At 45.9% G+C, this 23,773-nt stretch overlaps 5 protein-coding genes across 5 annotated transcripts; 3 read left to right on the plus strand and 2 right to left on the minus strand.

Moving 5' to 3' along the window:
* Positions 1-3,213: 3,213 nt before the first annotated feature.
* Positions 3,214-4,795, plus strand: DFL_003807 (uncharacterized protein; the record flags this gene model as incomplete). Its single annotated transcript, XM_067632797.1, has 4 exons — positions 3,214-3,223; positions 3,278-3,389; positions 3,453-3,656; positions 3,730-4,795. The coding sequence occupies 4 exons, from the start codon at positions 3,214-3,216 to the stop codon at positions 4,793-4,795; spliced, it is 1,392 nt and encodes a 463-aa protein (XP_067491030.1).
* Positions 4,796-6,411: 1,616 nt separating this feature from the next.
* DFL_003808 (uncharacterized protein) lies at positions 6,412-7,131 on the plus strand (the record flags this gene model as incomplete). Its single annotated transcript, XM_067632798.1, has 3 exons — positions 6,412-6,497; positions 6,596-6,763; positions 6,987-7,131. 3 exons carry the CDS (start codon positions 6,412-6,414, stop codon positions 7,129-7,131), a joined length of 399 nt encoding a protein of 132 aa, XP_067491031.1.
* A 218-nt stretch (positions 7,132-7,349) lies between these two features.
* Positions 7,350-8,752, minus strand: DFL_003809 (uncharacterized protein; the record flags this gene model as incomplete). Its single annotated transcript, XM_067632799.1, has 5 exons — positions 7,350-7,475; positions 7,539-7,672; positions 7,738-7,978; positions 8,041-8,514; positions 8,588-8,752. 5 exons carry the CDS (start codon positions 8,750-8,752, stop codon positions 7,350-7,352), a joined length of 1,140 nt encoding a protein of 379 aa, XP_067491032.1.
* Positions 8,753-12,505: 3,753 nt separating this feature from the next.
* Positions 12,506-14,046, plus strand: DFL_003810 (uncharacterized protein; the record flags this gene model as incomplete). Its single annotated transcript, XM_067632801.1, has 3 exons — positions 12,506-12,717; positions 12,999-13,689; positions 13,768-14,046. The coding sequence occupies 3 exons, from the start codon at positions 12,506-12,508 to the stop codon at positions 14,044-14,046; spliced, it is 1,182 nt and encodes a 393-aa protein (XP_067491033.1).
* A 593-nt stretch (positions 14,047-14,639) lies between these two features.
* On the minus strand, positions 14,640-16,295 carry DFL_003811 (uncharacterized protein; the record flags this gene model as incomplete). Its single annotated transcript, XM_067632802.1, has 2 exons — positions 14,640-14,753; positions 14,814-16,295. The coding sequence occupies 2 exons, from the start codon at positions 16,293-16,295 to the stop codon at positions 14,640-14,642; spliced, it is 1,596 nt and encodes a 531-aa protein (XP_067491034.1).
* Between the last annotated feature and the right edge of the window lie 7,478 nt (positions 16,296-23,773).

Below are 23,773 nucleotides of genomic sequence, written 5' to 3' on the forward strand. Positions count from 1 at the left end.
GCTTGGGTGTGTAGATGTGACCTCGTGAACATGAAGTTGAATACTATATAATTCTAAGAAAACCCTCCGAACGGAGAAAGTTGAGGACTGATGCCCTAAATATGGTTTCCAACACGGCAGTGATGATTTGGTTAGCAAGATAACAGCCATGTGTCTCGACGTTTCTGGATCTGTAAAGTCGTCTGGTGACCAGTCCCGTTACGCAGTCAAAATGCAACAGCCAACACATAGCCAATCAAAGGATACGACGGGATGGCCCTACAGTCGCTACATGTGCATGTTAGCGATACCTCATCTATTTGTTCGCTTAGAGGCGCCCACCGTTCGAAAACCCAATAGGGGATTGGTGGATATTCCGTATCGATCACTAACGAAATCGGTCAAGCTGAGGCGTGTCTGGGTGCTGACCAGCAATTATGCGGATTAGTTAGTGAGACGTGTTCGTAGCATCGATATGCAATGAGTTGAGTCGATTGACATATATCTACTCTAATGATATATTCATAATCAATCAACCAAGTGTACTCGTTGACATTAGGGCCTTCATTACAGGTATACGTATACATCGTAGCGCCACCAATACCAAATTTCGGAGTTTTACACCATCACATAAGGCGGGCCCTACATACCTCCTACCTATTAGGAATAGTCGGCCCGACTCACGAGGCCGACGATGATAATTGTATATCAAGCCGGAGACTCGAATATTGGAGACTTAGTGGCACAGGGAAAGCATTTCTGTATCGACGATAAAGTGTATTCTTGTTTGTCTTCTGTAGGTATAAGAAATGTTCATTCCAACTCGACTTCCTCCCCTTTCTGTTCTTTCGAAGTTTTCGAACATCTTCAAATCCCAAGTTCCTACCACTTCTTCTTCCACATACGCTCATTCTAATTTAAACTGCATCCACTATCAAAAAGAGCTTTATTGCGACTATCTACCATCGAAAGCTCCACAAACCCGCATTATTCGAAAGGACTTACGCTAAAGATGTCGAGCATGTCGTTGCGGATGGGCTCGCATCGATACGAGTTCCAACTTGATACTCAACCCGGCGGCCGGATTTCGCTACATTTTGGCTATCAACCCAACGGCAGCACTCGAAATAACCATCATTTTGGAAAGACAATCCGCTCCGTTTCAACACGATAATAATCTAGGACCACAAAGTACCCTTGCAGAGGAAACATTGTTGATGTATTGGCGATGAGAATAGGCATTTCGACGCCAACAGAAACCAAACCATCTATCAACATGAAATGATAGAAAGTTCTAGTGAAGGTCATTTCTTCACAGTGTGCGAACAATACCCTGCGCGGGACAACGCACGACATTCCCTTTGTGGGTTTATCGAGGAAATTACTCACACCCGGCCAGTGCCGATGGCGATGAGAAAGAAGATTCTGATGCCGAAGTGGAGGAACTTGTGTATGAAAACACTCGCCACACCCAGAGTCTGAGGGAGGAGGGCCCATATAGCGGCGGCTACGCATCCCCTTACTTTTCTACGGCGCCGAACCCGCCTCCCGTTCCCAGGCCCCCATCCAATTATAGCCCATCTTATAGCCAATGGGGCAGCCACTCCTATCAGGACCAATCTTCGAGACGGTCATCTAGGCAGTCTAGAAACCCATCTGTCCATTAAACCCGCCTGCCAATCCACCAGTCCGGTCAATGCAATCCCCAGAACAGCACTGCTGCAAGGATGTCTGGTGGCAGCACCGCCACCATGCACCATGAACGCCGCACCAAAATAGCGTCATGAATTCAACGACCCACATTTCGGATATAATGCTCTCTGCTTGATATAACTAAAGGAACAGACCCTTGTATTAAGCCGGAACTATCAACTCTTTTCTCTCTCTCTTAATAAATTATCTCTAACTCTCCACGTTTCCCTTGGTTTAACGTCCATTTTTCCTTTCTGGAAACACGCATATAATAGTGTTTCTGATTCTTATTACTTGCATACGGAAATTTTTACTAATGAAAGACAAGCTTCTGGGTCCGATTGTCGATAAGGGATTATTTTATGAAGACCTTGTCTGGAATTTGTTTCGGATAATTTCTTTTCCTCGCCGTCTGGCCTGATCGGGAAAAGAGTACACCGTTGGACACTGTGCATTCCCTTCCTCCGTCGGTGTTAACATTTTAGATTTTATACGTACTGTTAATTAAATACTCGAACGCTTAGCTGCTGCGTCGATTTTTAGACACCTGATTCGAATACAGTTAACACTATTTTCATCCCTAGCTCCAAAAATCTCCACAGATGACCTGATTCTCAAGTCCCAACGCTTCTTGCTAGCTGTTCATTTGAACAAAAGCTCGTCACAAGAGCGGTGACCATAACCAATCTAGATCCGACATAGATTAGCGAGAGTCAAACTTCGTCCCATCTGTGCCGTTGTTAGCGTTGAATTTCTTCTCATCTCCGAAGAATTAAAGCCCAGAGTTTAAAATTAAACTGGTATAATCTTAGAACCGGGGGTGCATATTAAGCCTCCTTCGAAACCTTCGATCTTCGGCTTCCGTTTTTTCATGCGAGAAAACATGAAGCGCTGACCCGTGTATCGTGAGGAATATTCGAAATAAATTTATTCAAGTGTTCATGCAGGTAATGGGAGAACTTTCTTCGAATTAAGAGCCAGCCTCTGACGTTTAATGGTGGTTTTTTTTTTTTTTTTTGGATCTTGGAATAAGTCCGAAAAGTCCCATGCAAAGCCAGTTAGCGCTGGGCTTGTGTTTCGAAGGTCGATCCTGCTTGAGGCATGTGGTACCGACCAAGTTGGAGTCCCACGAGAATATCCCAATCCTGACTAGGTAATTTCCCATTTTTTCGACTACCAAATGCAGCGATGTAATTAAATCGGCCAAGTCATTGCGAAATAGGGAAACTGCCCCTTTCAGTTACAACGACTTCATGCTGAGGGCCTAGACATGTCAGTGGCAACCCCGGTCGGAATGGTTTCTCGCTAACGGGGTTTAGTTCAGGCGAGCTGATAGCACGCCGATGCCCAGCGGAGGATTGGCTGTAGACTTACCCATTGCTGGCAAGCTGATGCATCTGCCGCATTTAATTGAAGGACCAAAGAGCAGTTAGAAGCGAGCTAGGCGAGCTGAAAAAGGGCGGAAGTAGTGCTTTTTTTTCCCTTCCGTTTTTTTCTTTCTTTATTTCTATTCAATTTGAATTTTGCCTTGGCCCGCTGGCTATGGGTCGAAGTACAAATATACACCTTTCCGGCTATATATATCTCTGAGGGCAGGGAATACCAGTGTTTTTGCAGGATAACCTATTCAAGATACCCCAAGGCCAAGGGAAAAAGGAAACCGACCAACCAATACGTATACTTCCGAGCAGGGTTATACTCCAGATTAGAGACGAGAGGTAGGGATTGTCCGCTTTCCTTACATCGAACATTAGGGACTAATTTGTTCGGGAATTCTTAAGGCAGTGGCCAGAACCCCCCCCCACTCCAATTTGCTATCTCTTAAAATCATTCTCAAGACACACAAAATACACAACAAACGACAAGATGGATTCTGCTAGCTCTCAAGGTGACCCGGCACCGTCGACGCCCGCCGAGTCTACTGGTTCGTGGTGGTCAGTAAAGCGGGCTCCCAGCAGCCGCAAAACCGGGTCCCGAAAATCCTGGTATGTATTCCTAGGCAATCTTAAAATGCAACGACATGTGAATTCAAATTAGTTGTCTAACACGAGGGTATAGGATTAAGAACACATTTGGTCTTGGACGTGGTGCCCAGACACCTGCTGAGCATGCTGAAATAGAAATTTCTGCACCTATACAACCACCTCCTTCTACTGCAAAGGAAGCTCCCACATTGACTTCCACTGTTCCGGACATACCGCTCGACTCAAAGGCATATGATCCGGTGTGTCCCTGGGACGAACCAGCTGGTGCAAGGAAAACAAGTGCCCCCGTAGTTGTCCCATCTCAGGCTCGACCAACTACTCTTCTATCGGTCCGCTCGAAATCCGAAGCAGCGAGTAATACTCTAAAAGTAGCAGATGTATGTCCTTGGGAAGAACAGGCACCACTATCACCTCCACAATCTAGTTCTGAGGCAGTGGCTCCTTGGCAAAATCAACAGCCTATTACAGTTGTCGTCCCATTATCACCTCCAGCTTCCCGGCCGAACTCCGAATTAATAACGGCTCCTCCGAATCCTCCACCAACTTCAAGTTTACCTTCACCTCCTCCGACTTCGACCTTGCCTTCGCCCCCTCCGACATATGCTTTGCCATCTCCACCTCCTTCTGCACCACCATCGATTCCTCTTCCTCGACCTCCAAGCCCGGATAGTGTAATTGATGATAATGCATCGGATGGATCTCATTATGACGACGATGAGATTTCTTTGAAATCTCCTTCACTGAACCCAATTCCGACAATTATCACCCCAACAAAGGCACTTAAAATGACTATTCCATTCCCGGTCAAGCAGCAACCCGTTATCGTGGTTGAAGAGGAGGTTGTCTACGACGAAGAGGACAGATTATTGATTCGGGAAGAAGGTTGGGGCGAATACAACGAGGAAGACTCCGACTCCGACAGTGAGCCTTACTATACTTACGACGAAGGATACCGACTCATTGATCAAATGTACGACGAGGACTTTGCGGACGACGTCGACGAGGTCTGTGGTGACCATGAGTTGAAAAATATGATGACAATGATGGATATTGAAGCGGCAATAAAAAACTTATTCCCCACGGATTCATTCATGGTAGTGCCTCCGAGGCCATCGGAAGTTGCAGTCCCAGCTCACTAAATTGGCTCTGATCGATACACTTCATTATACTCTCCGATACACATATTCATTCTTCTTTATTGTTTTCTGATGATGCATTTAAGAGCGTTCCCATTGGTTACTTGTTCGAATACCTTTTTAACGGTTTCTTTCATCTTTCTTTAACTCCTTCGGACATTACTTTTTTCATCGCTCCCTGTTTTTTGAATTGTAATAGATTAGGGGCATTTTTTCTCTCTCATTTTGGTATTGAGTCTTATGGGTTTCGTTAGTTGGCAGCTAGTTTAGTTGGGCTTGTGTACGTTTGATACCAGACTGGGAATGTCGAAGGGCAACGAGGATGAATAATGACCACATTCACTTTTCTATTGTCAGTTTTCTTAAGTTACTAACTTTTTTTATTGGGAATCATGAGGCGCCTTGAAGTTCAATCTTTTTTGTATTAGGCTTAATATATATAGTAACTACTACCACTTTTCCTTAATACTACTACCTAATTCTTTCTTTGAAAAGGCTTTAACTATATTTTAAACTTTTCCCTTTTATCTTCCAATTGAAAATTTTGCTTTGGGAGGGGGCCCGCTTATCACCTACTCGTTTTGCGTGCTTTGGGTACGTAATTTCACGGAATACTCCTCCGTAACGGGGAGCTACGGAAGCCACCAAGTTTTATGGAGCCGGAAGGAGTATGTATGAGCTTCAGAGCTCCGGGTTGGCCTTGTGATCTTTGGATTTTGGTGGAGAAACTGGGAATTGGTTAATCGGTGCGTGATGCGTCGATGGCTTTCTCTAGTTCTTGTAGACGTTTAGATAGCATAGACAATATCAATAACCTGGCCCTTTTGCTTGCATTTTCGCGACTGCGCCTGAACGGAGTTTCTGTTTTTTGCATGTTCTCGTACTAAACCGCGCTAACGGCTATAGAGGTGGATGTCTATCATTTCAACGACATTAAGTAGTCTCGGTTCCAAACTTTCGAATTTTCAACCACGGACTCGATATTGTATGAATCTGGTCTCGTACCTAGGATGAAGTTAGTTATCGATATATCGCGCTGAATGTTTGAATACTCTTTGAGCCCCTGCCCAAACACAGTAGTTAGCATTTAGAGATAGTTTCGAGGCCTAACGACCTAGAGAATTGCATATAGAATATGCATTGTTCCTGTGATTTGTAACTCACCGTATAGACACATCCTTGAGCACCTACACTTATCAAATAACCGAAAAAATTAATGTCGCATTAATCCTGCGAGTACCATCATAGGACCCGATATTTTCGCTTTGGATACTCCACAGTGTAGGGTTTACAGCCAGTAGAGATGCCAAGTGATCATATAGATGTGATAGGTACGATAGTCTATGGAGCCGACATCCCGAAGTTGCCATGAGGGCGGGGTACCCCCGAGTCGGTTTCTATGGCGGGACCCATAGATAACATGATTACCAGCCGGCTAGGCTTCTAATCTTCCATCTTCTCGACATCCTAAGATCCACCAACCTCCATCGCCCCAAACTTCAAGCAACCTACTTGATATATAAAAGATCTAAGACCAACCAACTAGCAGCTCTCCGAGCTGCAGAAAATAGTTACCTTCACTGTTCGAAACCTCTCAGCTTTTCAGAACTCCGTTCAAGATGTCGAGCTCCGGGAAGAAACCAAATGAACAAGGTCCGAAGTACGCTGTCGCCAAGGGCCGCGAAACTGGTATCTTCGATCGCTGGTCAGTCGCTCTTTATCTAGAATCTATTAGATCTACGCTCAAGTAGCCAGAGCCATCCGACCTGTTGCAACCAGACTGACTTTGGAATCCTACTATAGGGGCCAAGCACATTCCAGCACTGACAAATATCCATCAAATATTCACCAGAAGCTTCCATCTCGAGATGCAGCCGAGGAGGCTTTGAGTGTATCTGGGCCATCCAATACCGACACCGGACCTTACTACGCAGTCAGAAACGGTCGTAATCCGGGGATCTATCGTGACTGGTAGGCTATTTCTCATTATTTCTCCCTTCAAGACAAAGTACCATTTAAAAGATCGCTTCACTGCAACACGACAAAATTCGAGCCGCACCAGAAGTTCTCGGTCATCCTCACAATGAGCATCAACGATTCAACGAACGCTCTGAGCCAGAGAATTATATGCGTGGCCAGGATTCGGGGAAGTCTGGGCCCGATGCTCGTTCAGGCTCAAACAATCAAGCTCCAGGAAGTCCCGTGGCAGTGGATACGGAGGTGGACATGATTCGACCACTGAATATGGACACACGGAGAGTTGCTACGGCGGACGCGAAACCGACAGCGGATACGGTACAGGCTATGGTGGCTATGGCGGGTATTATGATAGTGACTAATACAGACACCGCCGGTAAATATTATAAATTTAGGCCTGCATTTTCCTTGAAGTGGTAGGACATACGGAAGGACACCACTTCTGTTTCTTACAAATTCACATGTCCAAAACTTTTTTTTTTCGATGACGGTGTGGTTATAGGGCGTGTTTAAACTCGTGGTTTGACTTTTATTTCTTTAAACTACCATTGACAGAAGCAGGGAAACAACATGATGCCAGTCAGACCCGGCTTGTGCTTACAAACGGTGTCTCGATAGGCTTCTCTGCCTGCGGGGTAATCCTTGCAAGATGCCTTCTTTCGCCGGTTTCCCAATCTAAAATGGAGGAATGTGCAGTAACGCGATTCTAGGGTTTAATTCTACGTTAGAAACTAGGATAGGATGGAGAAATTTAGGAATTAAGACTCACATCCCATACTACTACAGTTCCTTTCTTCCATTTTACTCGAACCTGAAAGTCCTGGCCACCAGCAGTATGACTGTTCAAGAAACCTAGGAGCATATCACTCTCTTCTTTTTTCCACTCTACGATTCCCTTACAAGCTGGATCGGTCCGCCATCAGCTTCTGGCTATAGGTATAGTCTCAAGTTTGAGGGATTGAACTTACATCCTTTAGTGATATATAGCGCCTTCTCTCCAGTGACGGGATGTGTCCTGACAATAGGATGCTCAACTATAACAGGCTCCCTCCGACAGATGCCCCCTCGGCCACCATCTGGTCCCGAGTACTGAGCCTTTAGCCCATGTAGTCTCTCTTGAAAACCAGGGGATAGTCTCTTATATGCTTGAACCTGGTCTGCGAAGATAGTATCGCCACCAGCTTCCGGCAGGTCCAAAATATACATGAACTAAGAAGCAAGTCAGTGTCAAAACTACTCTTGCAAGCTTAAAATAGCATTTCGGGGTATACCGTTGTCCCAGGCGGCTGTTCCTCTGTAATTGTATCCGTATGAAAACTCACATGGCTGCATCTACCCTTGAAGAACCTACTCCACGTCTCGTCCCCAGCACCACGATGCACGATGTGTATTTGGTGGTGGCTCGCTGTTGTAGCACTACTAGGATGGACATGTAGCCTACCAAAATAAGAACCAAATTCTAATGCTTTCTCAATCGGCAAATCCGCAAAGTCTTGGCCTCGAAATACTAAAACCTTTCTTTGAGCGGCAAGAAGAGCCAGTTGGTCTTTACCTGCATCCGAGAGAGAAGAAAGTTGGACACCAGTGATCTTTGTGCCAATTGTAGGATTTATAGGCGTATGTTTGCTACCAGGTGGGTGGAGGTCTGGAAATGATGGATCTGCCCTGCTCCCTGGGTCTATATGTTCGAACGGTTCGAGGGAAGGATACTTGTCCGTTGGCCAGGTTGGGAGGTAGTTTTGGTACTATGACAAGGCAATTATTGAGATATTCAACTTTGAACCACCACAATCTTCTAAGACATTAGATGTATCATACCGTAGCTGGCGACCAAACACCACTTCCTTTTGTCTCTACCTCATGATTATATGCCCTCGGCCCTGGGATAGGAATTCTTGGGATTCCAGCGGCAGCGTTTGGCGTCAACTTCTGTGGCACTGTGGATCCATTCGCCGCACCCGAATCCTGACTTTCCGATGCCATTTTCTTTATCGCCACTTTCCGATCACTCCAACAGACTTCACCAAAGTGCTCCCGACGAATTATCGTTCAAAGTGGAGAGATCATGATATGATTCGGAGGTTCGGAATCTAGTAAACCAACGCACGAAACGCAACAATTTGCGGGGAAACTGCAGCAGGGGTCCTGGTCGGGATGTCGGGTATCTTGATTAACGAAGTGGAAAGTGTACAACAGAAGAATGCACGGAACGGACCGAAGAACCGGTCCAATCCAAAATATTAAGCATAGAAGTTAAAGGTGGCGGATGGGTCTCAAATTGATGCTGATCCTATAAAATTCCTTGCCTTGATGGCAATGAACTGGATTGAATTGATATACACCAATCCCCCCTCAAGCCTAGTTGAAATAACAACCAGTCGCTTGGATCGGATCCAAAAATCTAGCTTTTGGTATTATTGGCGATCTCCGATAGCGGTTTCCGACGGTCTCCAATATTTGGGTCGACGCTGATATAGAAACTAGAAGAAAGCAGCTGACTTCCACCAGGGCATAAATTCATATCCTTTCTCGAAGTCGAAGTGCACTCGTCCATATAAAGTATTCTAGCTCCCCCGGTCCAGTGCATAATCGAGAAGTCGATACGGTTCTTTGAAAATTGTATACACTATTGGCATTCTTTTTTTTTTTTTTTTTTTTTTTTTCCGAGTGTCGGCCGGCACGATTTTGACATGCAGCAACAATAATGCTTTCGAGGATTTTTTTGTTTCCCCGGGTGAAGTCCGCGAAGTATAAACCGGACTCATAGCAGCCGGGTGTTCGTTCTTCGAGAGGGGGGAAGGCAACTGCCGCGCTAACTGGGGTTGCAGCCGCGAGCGCGGTAAGGATGTTTAAAATCCGCAAATTGGACAGCTTGCGATATATATAGAAATATATACATAGGGATACGGGAATGATGCATACCTAGGTATGTACAATCTGTTTACTATATAAAATGGGATAATACTCTCAGTCTCGCGAAGAATGCTCTATGTTTATCGAGATACACTCTAGATGTAAATTTATCTCGGACTCCAATTAAAGAGAATTATTGCCAATCACTACTGCATTTGGACTGAAACTCTAGAGCTAGCCAGTATCCCATTATTCACAGGATTTATTTTCACGCTAGTCGACTATCATGTTATCCAGACCTAGAAATCTTCCAGTGCAGTGCGGCAGGATATTCTATTACTGTCATGCTGGCTTAGTGCCTTCACAATCCCAGTCACTCGAGAGCACCCAATCCTTGTATTTGCGCAATGTTAGCTGTCGCTCACAATTCTCAACCTCTCCTTTAAATTGTCTTGGAGTCGAGCAGAAATGTGAATATTCATATTACATGACGAGGTCCTCAGCAAGCTCGACGTTAGATATTGGGACCCAAATGATATCAGGCAAAGGCTTATGGATTTATGAGTCCCGAAATTTCGGAGAGCCTAGATACCTCACATTTTATATATCAAAATTTAAAAATATCTTGCAGTTCGCTATTTAATATTCGAGGTTTTTTATATTCCTAGACGGTGGTTGAACTACAGTGCATCAAGAAGTAGTATAAAGCATCTGACCTGCGAGATCACTCTGTAATTATTTAATGCATGTACAATGGTCATTCTTGGCGCCGTAGTGAGGATGTAAGGTTATCCAGGATTATCGGATAGTATCTCAACATGGCCTGATATATATACCTTTAGCATGTATGATTCCGTTCTGAGCAATCTAACCCCGAAGAAGCATTTGCTTTATTCGAATCTTAAGCAGCATCTGACAGGAATGACTCGTTTATACTCCGGCGTTAAGAAAGTGCCAACCTAGCTCCTCAAGGGAAATGACATTCAAATTGCGGCAGCTCTTCATGAGCTCGGGCAAGTTGCGTCCGGTAAAACAAATGAGGCAGTCTTCGTGGGAGGTGCGGATTGTGCTTTAATCGCCACGGTTGCCTCGTGGCTTCTGGATCTCAAAGTGAAGGTCAGGTTAGAAGACCAAGGGCAGGTACTCTTCAAACATACAAGCACAGCTAAGCGAAAGGGTCCAGGAGGTTACCTCATCGCGGTATTATTCATCCAGATGTCGACACGGGTCTACAGAATCAGGTGGTGACTAAAACGTCGGGATATCGACGTATAGTTGAAGTCCAACAGCTATTCGTTGCCCCAGGTACAGATATCAACTTATCCGCAGTGGTGTGTACACGAATAGCTTGGTCGAGTGCGCTAATGGAGATCGCAGGAGATATTCGGAAGAAGCATTGTTGGGAGCGCAGGCCAAGAGCATGGGGAAGCTATTCGGAGCTCTAATGCTGTACAGTTTATTGAAAGAGAGAATCCATTCGAGGAGCCGAAGGAGCCTAATTGAAGTACTAAGAATTGGTGAAAAGGAATCCTCCTGAATATATACCGATGGGACCAGCCAAGGCCTGGGGCTACTATCAACAGCAGAGAAATGGCTTCCGGAATCTGCAGATACAATATTTTCGAGGACAGCTACAGCGACATATCAAGATTTCCTGAACGTAGCCAAAGTGGATGATCCTGAATGCTGGATCGACTGGGAATTGGAAAGTGCTATCATAGACGCTGTAGGACAGCATATGGATAGCATTCTACGGCATTCTGAGACCGATCCCAAGCCATTCATCGATTTTGCCTGGTTCCTATATCATGTTTCACGCTGTCTCTTAGTCTGTGAGCCAATATTACCCTCGAAGGCTGGTCTATTATTTCTCCATCAACACGGCCATAACGATTTTAAGGATATGCCGGAATCTGTATGCATCGACCCTCGTCCCCTGACAAATGAGAAGTGTGAAATTAGTGATGGAGTGACCTCAGAGCTGGGCATTAGATTTCACAATTCGAAACTACGCCCCCTTGTCGTGGCTAAAATAGTATTAGGTGGGAGAACAGTCCCCCAGATTAAAGATATATCTCCGAAATGACCCTAGGCGTAACTTAGATTCATTAATCACATCCGCCGAGAACACAAATGGTATCTGCCCCGCCTTAACCTAGCTAATACAACATACTGATGACCGTGAGGAAGCGGGAAACTATTGGTCTTTTCCAGGGGCATACACTACCAGGGCGATTACTTCAGTCAGATCATCAATGACCAAGGTCCCTATGTGGTAGCTGACTACAAAACCGGACCGGGGGGACCGGAGTTGCGCTTGTGCGATTTCCCAGCCGGCAACTTGAAAGAGTTAAAGCCCAGAACCTAGATATCATGGTACCTCAGTCGAGTCGCTTATCAGCAGCACCCCGAAAGATCCTCAATTGCTTGATAATTATCAGACAAACAATTCGAAACCATGGGCACATTACCGTGTCTCAACCATACTTATGCAATGCGAAGAGCAATGCAGAGAAATATCCAGGGCGCGGCTACATTGGGACATCTTTGGGAGCAGGGCTCACGTCGCAAATACCTGGTTAGAAATGATGCCGGCATTCCCGTTTTTATTCTGCAAATATGATCAATACTTTACACACTCCGAAAGCTACTGTTCGGTTTCAAATACTTGCACTTTTGTTCGTATTTTACACGTTCGTATCTCAAGGCTTAACCCAGGGTCGCCAAGCCATCCGAGTTGCGCGTACATTGCCTATGAAGCCTCGTCTCACAAAAGATGTATATATTGTGTCTCTGTTCCTCCAAATAATCTACCTAGTTTTTCCCATACATAAGTAACCTCACCATATCAATATCCAAAATCTCTCGCGAAAGGACAAAAGGATGAGCTTCCTCCCCGTTGAACTCCTTGGCGAAATCGCCAACCAGAAGGTTCTATCAAACAAGGACCTCGCCAATCTCGCCCGCGTCAACCACCGTTTCCATGAGGCAGCCTGTGCGCGCTTATATCGTTCGGGAGAATTGTCTTATGTCGGTGCTACCAAAAAGGATACCGTTAAAGTAGATTCCTACGGGAAGAATGGGAAATTCGTTCGGTAAGTGTGCCCTGCGCGTCACACAGGATTCCGACCTTGCGTAAAAATGCAACATCTACAAACGCATAATTGCTCTCCTAAAATACCACAAACTCAACACGCGAGCCAACATATGCCCTTCAGGACCGGTTTCGCATCGTATGGGCTCATGAATAGCTTTGCCGATCGCTCTTAAACTATAAAAAAGGATTTGTAGAGTGTCTAAGACGCCTGGGGACTAGCTGTAGTGTTTTTATATGAATAACCCCATGAAAAGTTACTAACCATCCCGTACTCCCCAGCATCCTAAAACTAAACCTTTTCACCCTCCCCACCTCCACAATCTCAATCCCAAACGCCATCTTCCCCCTCCTAACAACTTTCATAAACCTCCACCGCCTCCATTTAACCGACTCTGCCACCCTCCCCTGGCCATCATTCCTCCACGTCCTCGCCATAATAATAACCTCCCACCCATACCTCAAAATCTTCGAAGTCCAACGAACCCTCACGAAACCCGACGGCCGTTCATCAATCCCCGAAGCAGCCTCCCTCATCGAATCCCACAAATCCAAAAACGGCAGATTTGCAAAACTCGATGTTTTCATTCTTAGACTTTCGAAAAGGGAGGAACCATATTTGATTTCCAGAGCTGCGATGAATAATTTGATTACTATATTACAGCCGTCAACGAGGTCTGCTAAGGCGTTTACTTATTCGGCTGATTGTTGGGAGTCGGCGGATATAGATTTGAAGGGTACTGTAGGCGGGGAGGATCGTCCGGCGTTAGCATGGGAATGGGATAACCTCGAAGAATTAACTTTGAAGTTTCCAGAGCCTCGCTGGCCGACGGCAGGATCAATGGCCCTAATCGGGGCGGCTAATCCAAGTTGGGCGAAGAACTTAAGCTTTCAGCGGGACCTGGGAAACGTTAAAAGACTGGCATTAAGGGCGCGTGCTGACGACTTACTGGGAGCGGGCTCGGAAGCATTTGTAAGCGGACTTTTTTAGCCCTTCTCTCCAAAAACCTCCAACATAACTCTCAAAAGCTAACAACCTTAACCACAACAGTTCATCGGAGGCCTCGCCGTGATGCCTGACCTGGAGTATATAAGAATAACACACTCTGGGCGGGCCATAGATTGGGTTCCAAAGTCATCACCAAACCATCCGTTCTACCGCCTCACGGAGACGATACCCAAGCTCAAGTACATTGAACAGACAGACTCTTACTTCCTCACCAGATGTATTCAATGTCTTGGAGTAACCAAAGCCGAAGACGACAGCATTACATTCAAACATGTGGTGCCCGAAGAAACCTGGATAGGTTACTTTGAATGGGATCAATAGATATCTAGATATAGCTATCTAGTACTTAAGTATATATCAATCTTGTGCAATGTGCCTCATATGGCGAAATGAAAAGGCCGTTGTGTACTTGACTTAGTCGCAGATTTACAATGTACGTTGTTAATTAAGGTTTAGTGCCTTGAAGTCATTAAATTTTTATGTCATTCCGGTCCTATTTGGTACAAATAAGAAATAGGAGGACGTTCCTTTGTTTCCCACTTCTTTTCCAGAAAGTGTTAAAGCAGAAGTCGGAGTAACGATAAAATAATAAAAGGAACAGCCCATAAATCCCATCCTTCCATCAATAAAAGTTATCGAATTTTTTTCGTTTCCTCATATTGTAAAGTCATTTCCCTTTCACTTTTCGGATGGTTTGTCTTGCCCAATGAAGGAACGAAGAAAAGCTCAGCGTAAAAGGAAAAGGGATACGAACGCGAAGGAAGCGGTCGGGACGTTAATTATTAACATCACTTGTAAGTAAAAACATAACGAAAGGAAAAAGAATGAAAAAAACAGTTATTAGAATGAAAACCCCGCGCGCCATGAGACAGCAGCAAAAGATGTCAAAAAGCACGGTCTATAGCGCTGGGAGTTTAGGCCTTCTCGGTACCAGTCTGGCTTCCGCGTCTGACATCGTCGATGTGGGTGGCAGTACCACCAGCCTTGTCGGTCATTCCCATTTGGTTTGCGAAAGTGCTGTGTGGAACCTGTAAAAAATCTCTATTAGCAATCGTATGCAGATATCGCACAGTTTTAGAGCAACTTACCCATTTAGCGGACTGGCGAGGAGAAGTCTCTTCCAACATCTTATCGACCTGCTCGAGAGAAAGACCCTTGGTTTCTGGGACGAAGAAGTAGGCGAAGAGGAGAGCGAGACAGCAGGTAGATCCCCAGACGAAGAAGACCTTGGATCCGAGGTTGCCCTGATCGGGGTCGACAATGTATGGAGTGATGTATCCGATAACAAAGTTCCAGAGCCAGTTGGACGCAGTAGCAATGGCAACACCCTTGGCACGAATTGGCAATGGGTAGATTTCTCCGATAAGAACCCAAGCACCAGGACCCCAGGTAGTAGCGAAGCCGAAGATGTAGATACAGACGAAAACGATCAAAGTGGTAGAAGCGGCCTTGGATCCAGGAAGAGCAGTGCCAACAGCGGCGATGATGAACTCGCAGACAATCATGAGACAAGCACCGTAGATGAGGAGGGTACGACGACCAAGCCTCTCGATAGCCCAGAAAGAGACTGGAGTCGTGACGACGTTGACAACGTTGGTGATAACCTGAATTGTGAACGCGTTGTCGATACCAGATTGCTGGAAGAAGGTGGTTCCGTAGTAGAAGATAAAGTTGACACCGGTCCATTGCTGCATCATCTGGAGGAAGAAACCGATGAAGATACGGCGGAAGTTACCAGAACGGTTGCTCCATCCACCACGGAAAACATCGAACCATCCGGCAGAAGCAATTTGCATCTCATATTCGTAGTTGGCCTGAATCTCAGCCAATTCGGCGACGACGTACTCAGAGTCGGCAGGGTGTCCACGAACACGGGCGAGGGAAGCAGCGGCCTTGTCGAGTTCTCCCTGCTTGACCCAGTAACGAGGAGATTCTGGAAGGAAGAAGAGACCGGTACCGAGGATGATAGCCCAGAGCATTTGGATGGCAATTGGGATACGGTAAGAGCCAGTGTCATCACGGTGTTGGGTAGCATAGTTGACGCAAGCGGCAAGGAAGATACCGAGAGTGATGGCGAATTGGTAACCAGAGACGATAGCACCACGGACAGCCTTTGGAGCAATCTCGGACATGTAGAGAATGACGACGGCAGAGACGATACCGACACCGAATCCAGCGACGACACGACCAGCGATGAGGAGACCGAGAGCAGTAGAGGCGACTTGGAGGATGACACCGACAATGAAGATACCACAGGCAGAGATGATAGCGAGACGACGACCAACCCAATCAGCGAAGCCACCTCCGAAGAGAGCACCGAAGAAAGTACCAGCAGAAAGGATAGAAGTGGTCAAGGATTTTTGCCAGGTTTCAATATTGTATCCGCTGGCGTCGACAGACTCGGGAACGGGACCTCCAAAATGACGTTTGAAGAAGGTCATACCAAGGACACCAGAAATGTAACCGGAGTCATATCCAAAGAGGATACCACCAAAGGCAGCGAAGGCACAGAGCAGGTAAGCTCTGACCGTGATTGGGGCCTCAACTCGGACGATAGGCGAGTCCGACATTTTTGCTTCGTATCAAGGGAACAAAGTCCGGGTTTCCTGGAAGTGTTGTTGTTGTTGTTGCAAGAAACGAAAGCGTTCTATTCTGGGAGATGCCATGATTATATTAGTTTCGTTCAATGAAAAGCAAAATGAGGTGAAAATCCGGATAGTAATAATAGCAAAATGGTGAACATCGCGATAGCACGCGACAGTAAGGGAAATTGATAGAAAAGTGGTCATCATTCTGGAAACTAGACCCGGCCAGCTGCTTCTGGGTGCCTGGAATACTTCGACGGGCACACCATGACGAAGGCAGATCGGCTAGTTGCAATTTCCCCTGTGCAGGCGGTCGTTTCGCCGCCAATAGGAAGCCTGGAGGGGACCTTTCGCTAGGCTGAAACGTAGCCAATGATGTTCGCGAATAAAGCAGCAAACCTGCCGGATTTCGAGAAACAAGCAAGGAAGCAAGCCACTTGGCAGGGTGCATGCAGCGGCAGGTGGATATGGCTAATTTGCAGCAGGACTCGAATCTCTCCGATGGAAGCTTCGTGGAAGGTGAAATCCAGCCGGCCGGTCCAAGAAGGAGCAGGAGAAGGCAGGAGAGCAGGAGAGGGCAGCTAAGGGGATGGTAGAGAGAGGACGAAAGAGAGCAATTGCAATTGACGAGAATCCATCCATCCAGAGGTTGTAAGTACACTATACAGGGACGCGATTTTGCAGAAGCCGTTGCCAGCAAGCAAGCAAACTAGCAGCTAGTTCCAGTCGCGGCAGCACCAACAACGGTCTGATGAGAGAAATGCTGATGCCAATGCATGCAGAAGCGAGAGAGGGAGAAACGAAGGAAGAAAAGGGAGAAAAACTGTCTGTAGCTTACCTTATCACCAAAACGGTAGCCAGCAAAACCAAACGGTATCTGAAGTCGTTAGGTTAGATGGCGATGTTGATGGTGATGGTGAAGAAAATGAGAGATGGTTGTTGGTTGCTTGTGGAGAGGAAGGAAGGAAGAGAAGTCTGGGAAGGCGACGGTGGGGTGGTTATAAGCAACCGTCTTTGCTCTTACTCGGCGCACAGTCCCATATAACTACACTATTCTATCATCCTACTCCACGCTCTGGAGAAGAAAAAAATTAATTACCATCTGATCAAAACCAAGAATTGAGACACCCCAGCTTTTGTTTTTTTATTTTTTCTGGTCAAAAATGGGCCCTGGACATGTCATGTTAGTTAGGTCGGCACAGGACATTGACTAAAAGAGGGCCTGTCCGGAGTCCCGGTTTGCTGCCATGCATGGTCATGGGCCAGGCTTTCCCCCCTCACCCCCCTCCGAGACATGCACCCACAGTCTCTCTCCACTTCTTCCCCTCATATCGACCCCGAGTTTGAACCTCATTACGGTACTGCACTTTCCATACTACATGTGTATGGACAAACGAATCGGGGACAGATCACCTGGCTTCACCCGCATTTTGAGCTTTTCAATTAACGGGCGAGAAGCTTAGGAAGCTAAGTTTGCTATCAAAAGTTCCCGGAGGAACGGGTCTCGAGGTTGTCAACTTGCATATGTTATGTTCTAGTCTATAATTGCTGCATTGACTGATTCTTGACTATAGCTTGTTTCAGTCTTGACTGCCATGCCATGCACAGTGCGTGTATCAAAAGACAATGATTATAACCGATCTCTACATCATCATCATCATAATTACCATCCTCAGGCCATCATCGTCGTTATGATTCTACTTTTTCTTTGATTCAATCAAGACCTTTAGACTCTGTCTGTTACAGTAACAGAGGACTGCGATCCCATAGTGATTGAGACATATGGACATTTACATACAATTATGATACCATATCATATCACCAGAAACTACACAATAAAGCACCCCCAAATCCATGTCGGTTCCACCCATATGTCAAACAGGCATATCATGGGGACGCGGAGGTGGAGAGTGGAGAGCCCCGGCCGTTGTGCCTTCTCCTCTTCCTACCTTGTCAATTGATTTTTTTGATATTGCCACCACGGAGTTCCCATAAACGGGCAACATCAGACACAAGATATTACTACAACAGTTGGATCCAGCTCCAGGGTGGAGCAATTTGAAGTCCCTGTCAATCTCCAACTTGCCATTGCATTTACCGGCTAGATGGCTCATCTGTACAGACAAACCAGAAAAGAAAATGCAAATACAAAAAAAAAAAAAAAAGTTAGAATCATATGGGAAGAGGTTACCCAGCCAAGTTAATTCTCAACGGCCAAAGGAAGAAGAAAACAGGAGGCGGCGAATTTTCCCTGTCGACAATCCATGCTCGTCTCTGTCCTGCACGATGAAGCAGCTAGCGTCAGCACCTACCCCGGACCTCGCTCGATATTTTCTTTTTATTCCTGGTCCTGGGACCCTTTTGTCGTTGTGGGCTTCCACCCGGCAACTTTTTTTTAGCGGTTGAACAAGACTTGCTTTTTCCAACATGCTCCAAAAGTTACTTCTGGTTTGTACCGGCATGTATCCGCTCCAGCGACTCTAGATCCGGATTTCAAAGTCCAGCGAGCTAATTCGTCTCCCCGCTCCGCTCTCTTTCCAAACCTACTTCTAGCATTTTCAAATTTCTTCCGGTAGAAATCTTAACATGCAAAAAAAAAAAAAAAAAAGTTTCAGGTTGCAAGTTCAATAACTCGGCCAGACCGTGATGGTTCACCGCTTTGATGGCCGCCCAGACTTTGGCCCCCTCCACCCAGACGCCAGCACAAAGCTTGCTCAAGCAGGCGACTACACCAGGTGTGGGTCGATATTGCTCTTTCCCCGCCTTTTCCAAACCAAAATATCAAGATACTGCATATCGAGCCTGCGAATGCATTCACACACACCCTCAGAACTTCTCGTCAAGAAGCAACTTGTTTAATCAATCTAGGGAGACGCATGATTGGCCAATTCGTCCGTCCTGCCCAATGTAACGATTGCAGCCAACCAACATTTGACCCCATGGTCCAACTTCTTCTGAAACTAGAACTCCCCAGTTCAATTTTCTTCTTGCATTAATCGCTAGAGACTCGGGGTCGTTGGCTGTGACTAGATCTCAATGGCCCCGGGATTCCCAAAATTCCAAGTCGATTAATCAATATAGAAAAATGGAAACTGATGGCGACAGCTAACGTAGTATACGCTAGCCCCGAACATCATCACCGATACTAGGACCATCATAAACTTGAACCACTAACGCTTTAGCTCGTAGGCGTCTTCATTAAAACTCCTTTGGGAGTTTGCTCCGAGATTACTTTGTTGCATAATCAACATTGTTACTATAATTTCTCCGGCCATCTCACGTGAGGACGGGGCGAGAACTCTTCTCGAAAAGTCTCAGAAAAAACCAACTGCTCTATGGCCGGAGCTCTCAGGTGTTCCCAAAATACGTCTCAATGCTCTCCAACATACACAATGTTGTGATTACTGAGCCAGAGTCACGAGTGTTGTAGTACTCCACAGTCTCGCCATTTTCAGAAAGAGTTGGTTTGATGTATTATTCTGGTTCCTGGCCGGAAAAACAAGCTCTAACGCTACAAAACCTTAAACTCTGCATGCGCATTGGGTTAGAATCCAAGACCAAGGGGCCCTATGACCTCTTTCAAATATTTTCTTAAATTTTTTTATCTCCAAAATCGTCAATGGCTCGCTTCCCCACCGGTCAAAGAGCCTGAACCGTGGATACTGAACGGGTCCGAAAGCAGAGCCCCGACCGATAGTGTGCCGGATTCGATCCCTACTACGTCTTGACCCTAGGGCAAACATCTCGAGACATCTTGGATGGGCGAAGTGATTTCATGTATCCCACAGTACAATCCCTTCGAGATAGCACGCACAAGCTACATCTGCATACATACATTAAATCTGCACGCCACCGGGCTTTCTGCCTCCACTGCTAACAATCCTTCCGGCCGGCCAGACCGGCCCATCGAAAGCCTGGATGTGCACATACATCATGAAACACACGCGCCATTAGACCCACCTCTATCAACTTTAACGGGCCAGCTGACGATTAATAAGTTGTTAGCTTTAACAATATCCATGCAATTTCTTCTAATTTCACTGCAATAGCAGACCCTCTCTTAATATCACTCGTGCCTTTAGCCTCGAGCTCGTTTTTTATTCGTCCGAGTCGGTTCGTGGTGCCTTTGCTACAGTGCTTACGAAAATGTGGGTATACATCCGTAATACCTGGGGTTACACCAGGTACTCTACGTCGGTTGGTTGTAACCCTGGGAGTACATGAAAAAGCAATTCCCTAGTGGTTTTGGCACGATTGGGAGAACAAGCAAAAACACAAAAATTCCCTCGGCGCGTCATAGATAGGAAGAAGTCTTGGTAAAGTAATACATCTATCTTCGCCATGTACCTATCAATATTCATCATCACTACCTAGATCTGAGCAAAAATAGGGAATAGTCTCATGGTATCTAATCTATGTATTCGGAACTAACGGCATTCTATCCCTCAGATCTTCATCTAGATTCACCTCTTTCCTGCAGATTTCTAACAGGATCCTCGAATGCCTCCCCGTACCATGCTATCCGATAGTATTCTTGCGAGGAATATGCTGACCAAACAGCTTGACTTCGGATCTGTCACAAATCTGCCGAAGACCAGCAAATGTTGCGACATCCATAAAATATAGTTCAGCATCAATCCCGGCCACCTTCTAGGCTCCCACTTAATTTTTTGTTTTAATACAGGTCTAATCTCTAAGCTTGTTGGTCTTGTCATGTCTTGTGTATCACAGGCTAAAAGACCAGCATCCTGCGGCATCGCAGAAAAAATATTCCTAGGGCTAGTTCGTTTCCTTTGGGTGGACAGCTCTCTTTTCCCGCTTGCGTTTTTCTCTTGTCCCGACGGAGCGAGAAACGCCTCTTTGTGACTTGGCGATGCCGGGATTACTTCGAACCCTGGCTCATCTATTCGATCATGTGTAGTCGTGTTGCGACATCTACGCATCCTCGATCAGTAAAGATCGATTCGATATATCAAATTAGATTGGCCGTTTCGAATTTCGACATCTGTAGATTCACTCGTATTCACTAATTTAAGTTTAAAAAGTAGTATAAACATCAGTGCGCGAATACCGCCTGTTTTACTCGCAGATTAACAGTGTACCTGTGCTTCGTTCGTGTTTCGGTCTGTGCATTAGCCGGCCGAGTCCGAGTCCGCCGGTCTAGATACGGCACGCCGCATGTTCGTCGCACTGACGGATTATCGCGATTTCAAGCCACAAAACCCACAAAAACCCACTATGGCACTTCAGAATATGCATTCTAATCCTCAAACCCGACGCCGCGAGTGTCCTTCTGCATATATCTGCTGTTCCTGACGGAGAAAATACGATATATTAGCCCCACAGATCGTATTCTTCCACACATTGTTCTAGAAGAACCGGCCACCCGTGGGCGAGGGCCTCATGATACGGCAATAGCGGACCCGGCGACGGCAGCTCGGTTCATCTGGATATTTTCCTTCCTCAAGTTCCTATTTTTCTTTCTTTCTGCACACTGGCATACCATATTCCTGGGAAATAAGCCCAAACCCTTCCGGGCCTGAAAATCTAGTTTTAGAGGGCATCTCGAATGCCAATTTTATCCATAATAAAACACTCCTGGAATATTTACCAGCGCCAGGACCCAAGAAATGACCGAACCGAGGAAGAGCTGCATCGGCAACGCAGGAACCGGAAGGTGAGAGTGCCAAAATGCTGAAGCTTCCTTTTGCCCCGTTTTCTCCTTGAGATTCCTTTTTTTTGTCGCATTCCTTAAGGAATTTGTGGCTTGTGATAGTAAGGGTTTTGCTTTGACATGTGTTGAGCTCGTTAACGCGTTGATTGGGTTTCTGGAGGGTTTTGACGATGTTTTGGCTGCGCCTGGTCTGAGCTGAGCTGTACTGTGGATGTCGGCATATATGCACCTGCATCGCGCAATTAAATGAAAGGGTATATGTAGTTGCTGGTAAGGTTATTATCAGGCCAGCATCTCTTGGACGAATGTTAGTTATATGTAATTTTGGAAGTTGCATGCGCTGTAAATTGGAAGGAGCGGTAATAGGACTTTCAACTCCCATGAGGACTCGTGGTCGCCCCGGGAAGGGCGATCATATCAAAAATTTTTCGAATCCTAGATATTCCTGCGGTGTTATTCTATTCTCCAAGCCTGTTCCATGAACACCAAACCGATTAGCAAACTTATAACGTTAGACAGATATTTCGATACCATGGATCGAGAATCCCAAGGCCCAGATTTTAGATTGCAGTGTTTATTTCAAGGAACAGTTGTGTGCAACTGTCTACAGCGATCCGACTATCTTTTTGAAACCTTCAAGGGTTATGCTACAAGGGAAACCGTTATATTTCTGGGGTATGCGCCACTTGCTATGATCGATGATCATAGCCTCATTTCCTCTATAACAATCCCTTAGGAATCGCTCTCTTTGGTCCTGAGGGCCGAGGATTATCGATACCTGCGTACGAACTCATACCTGAAAATACTAGGATAATCCAATCTATCGACATAAACCTTGGCTTCCCCGCAATTTCAACTATTTCAAATTTCTCCACTGATGCGCAGTTGAAAGTTACTTATTCACTTTTGGAGTTTATCTGCACCGATCTTGGTCGTGAGGTTAACACCGAATACGATGTACGATGCGTATTTGACATCAAGATACCTTCAAACCTAGCGGCGGCGGTTATCAGTAGGCTTGTGACCCCACTCATTGCAGCAAATCCTCGAGGTTTGGATGTTAATACCGATGAGAGTGTTCGAATTGACCAATCAAATCTAATCTGTGTCTACATCTTAATACCATCAAATAACTCGAGGGAAGTATGTCGTGTCGATGCTATTGCCCCTCGCTATCTTGATCGATATCGGTACAGCAGGTACATCACCCTAGGTATCGACGTACGGTCTGTATGCACTTATGAAAATGGCCTCGGGGTATTGATATGTACTAAGATCCTAGGATTTAGGACAAACCTGCATGTCGTGTATGCTAGACATGGCTAGTCCGTTAGCCCGCGAACCAATCAAAGACCGTTTATCCCAGTTCTCTGGCTATCAAAAGCTTATCAAACTTTTTCCGATTCGATCGAATCAAGCTTGCTTGGGCTTGTCTGCACGAATTTCTTGCTTTTTGAACTAAAGCGATCCAAGCGCACCTCGTCGGGACCCACATTTTCCCTTCCCCCATATTTCGGATTGGTAGCCATATTAGGTCTAGTGCGGAGCTTTAGGGCCCACAGCACCGCTTGATCTTGAGAAAAAAAATTTGTGCACTTTGAAAGGAAAAACGTTCCCGAACTTTGGAGCCGAAGGAAACTTTGCGGTGGCGTAAAAGATGCAATGTTTTTTTCGCATGCAGGTAAGGTAGCAAGAGCCCGCGGTGGGGAAGACTAGGCTACAGAACATTTACTTTGTGTCGTCAGCAGAGACAAGCCAAGCCATTTGAGCTTCCATGAAAATTTTCTAG

This window comes from Arthrobotrys flagrans (assembly GCF_004000055.1).
Source record: "Arthrobotrys flagrans strain CBS H-5679 chromosome Unknown unitig_0, whole genome shotgun sequence".
Classification (NCBI taxonomy): Eukaryota; Fungi; Ascomycota; class Orbiliomycetes; order Orbiliales; family Orbiliaceae; genus Arthrobotrys; species Arthrobotrys flagrans.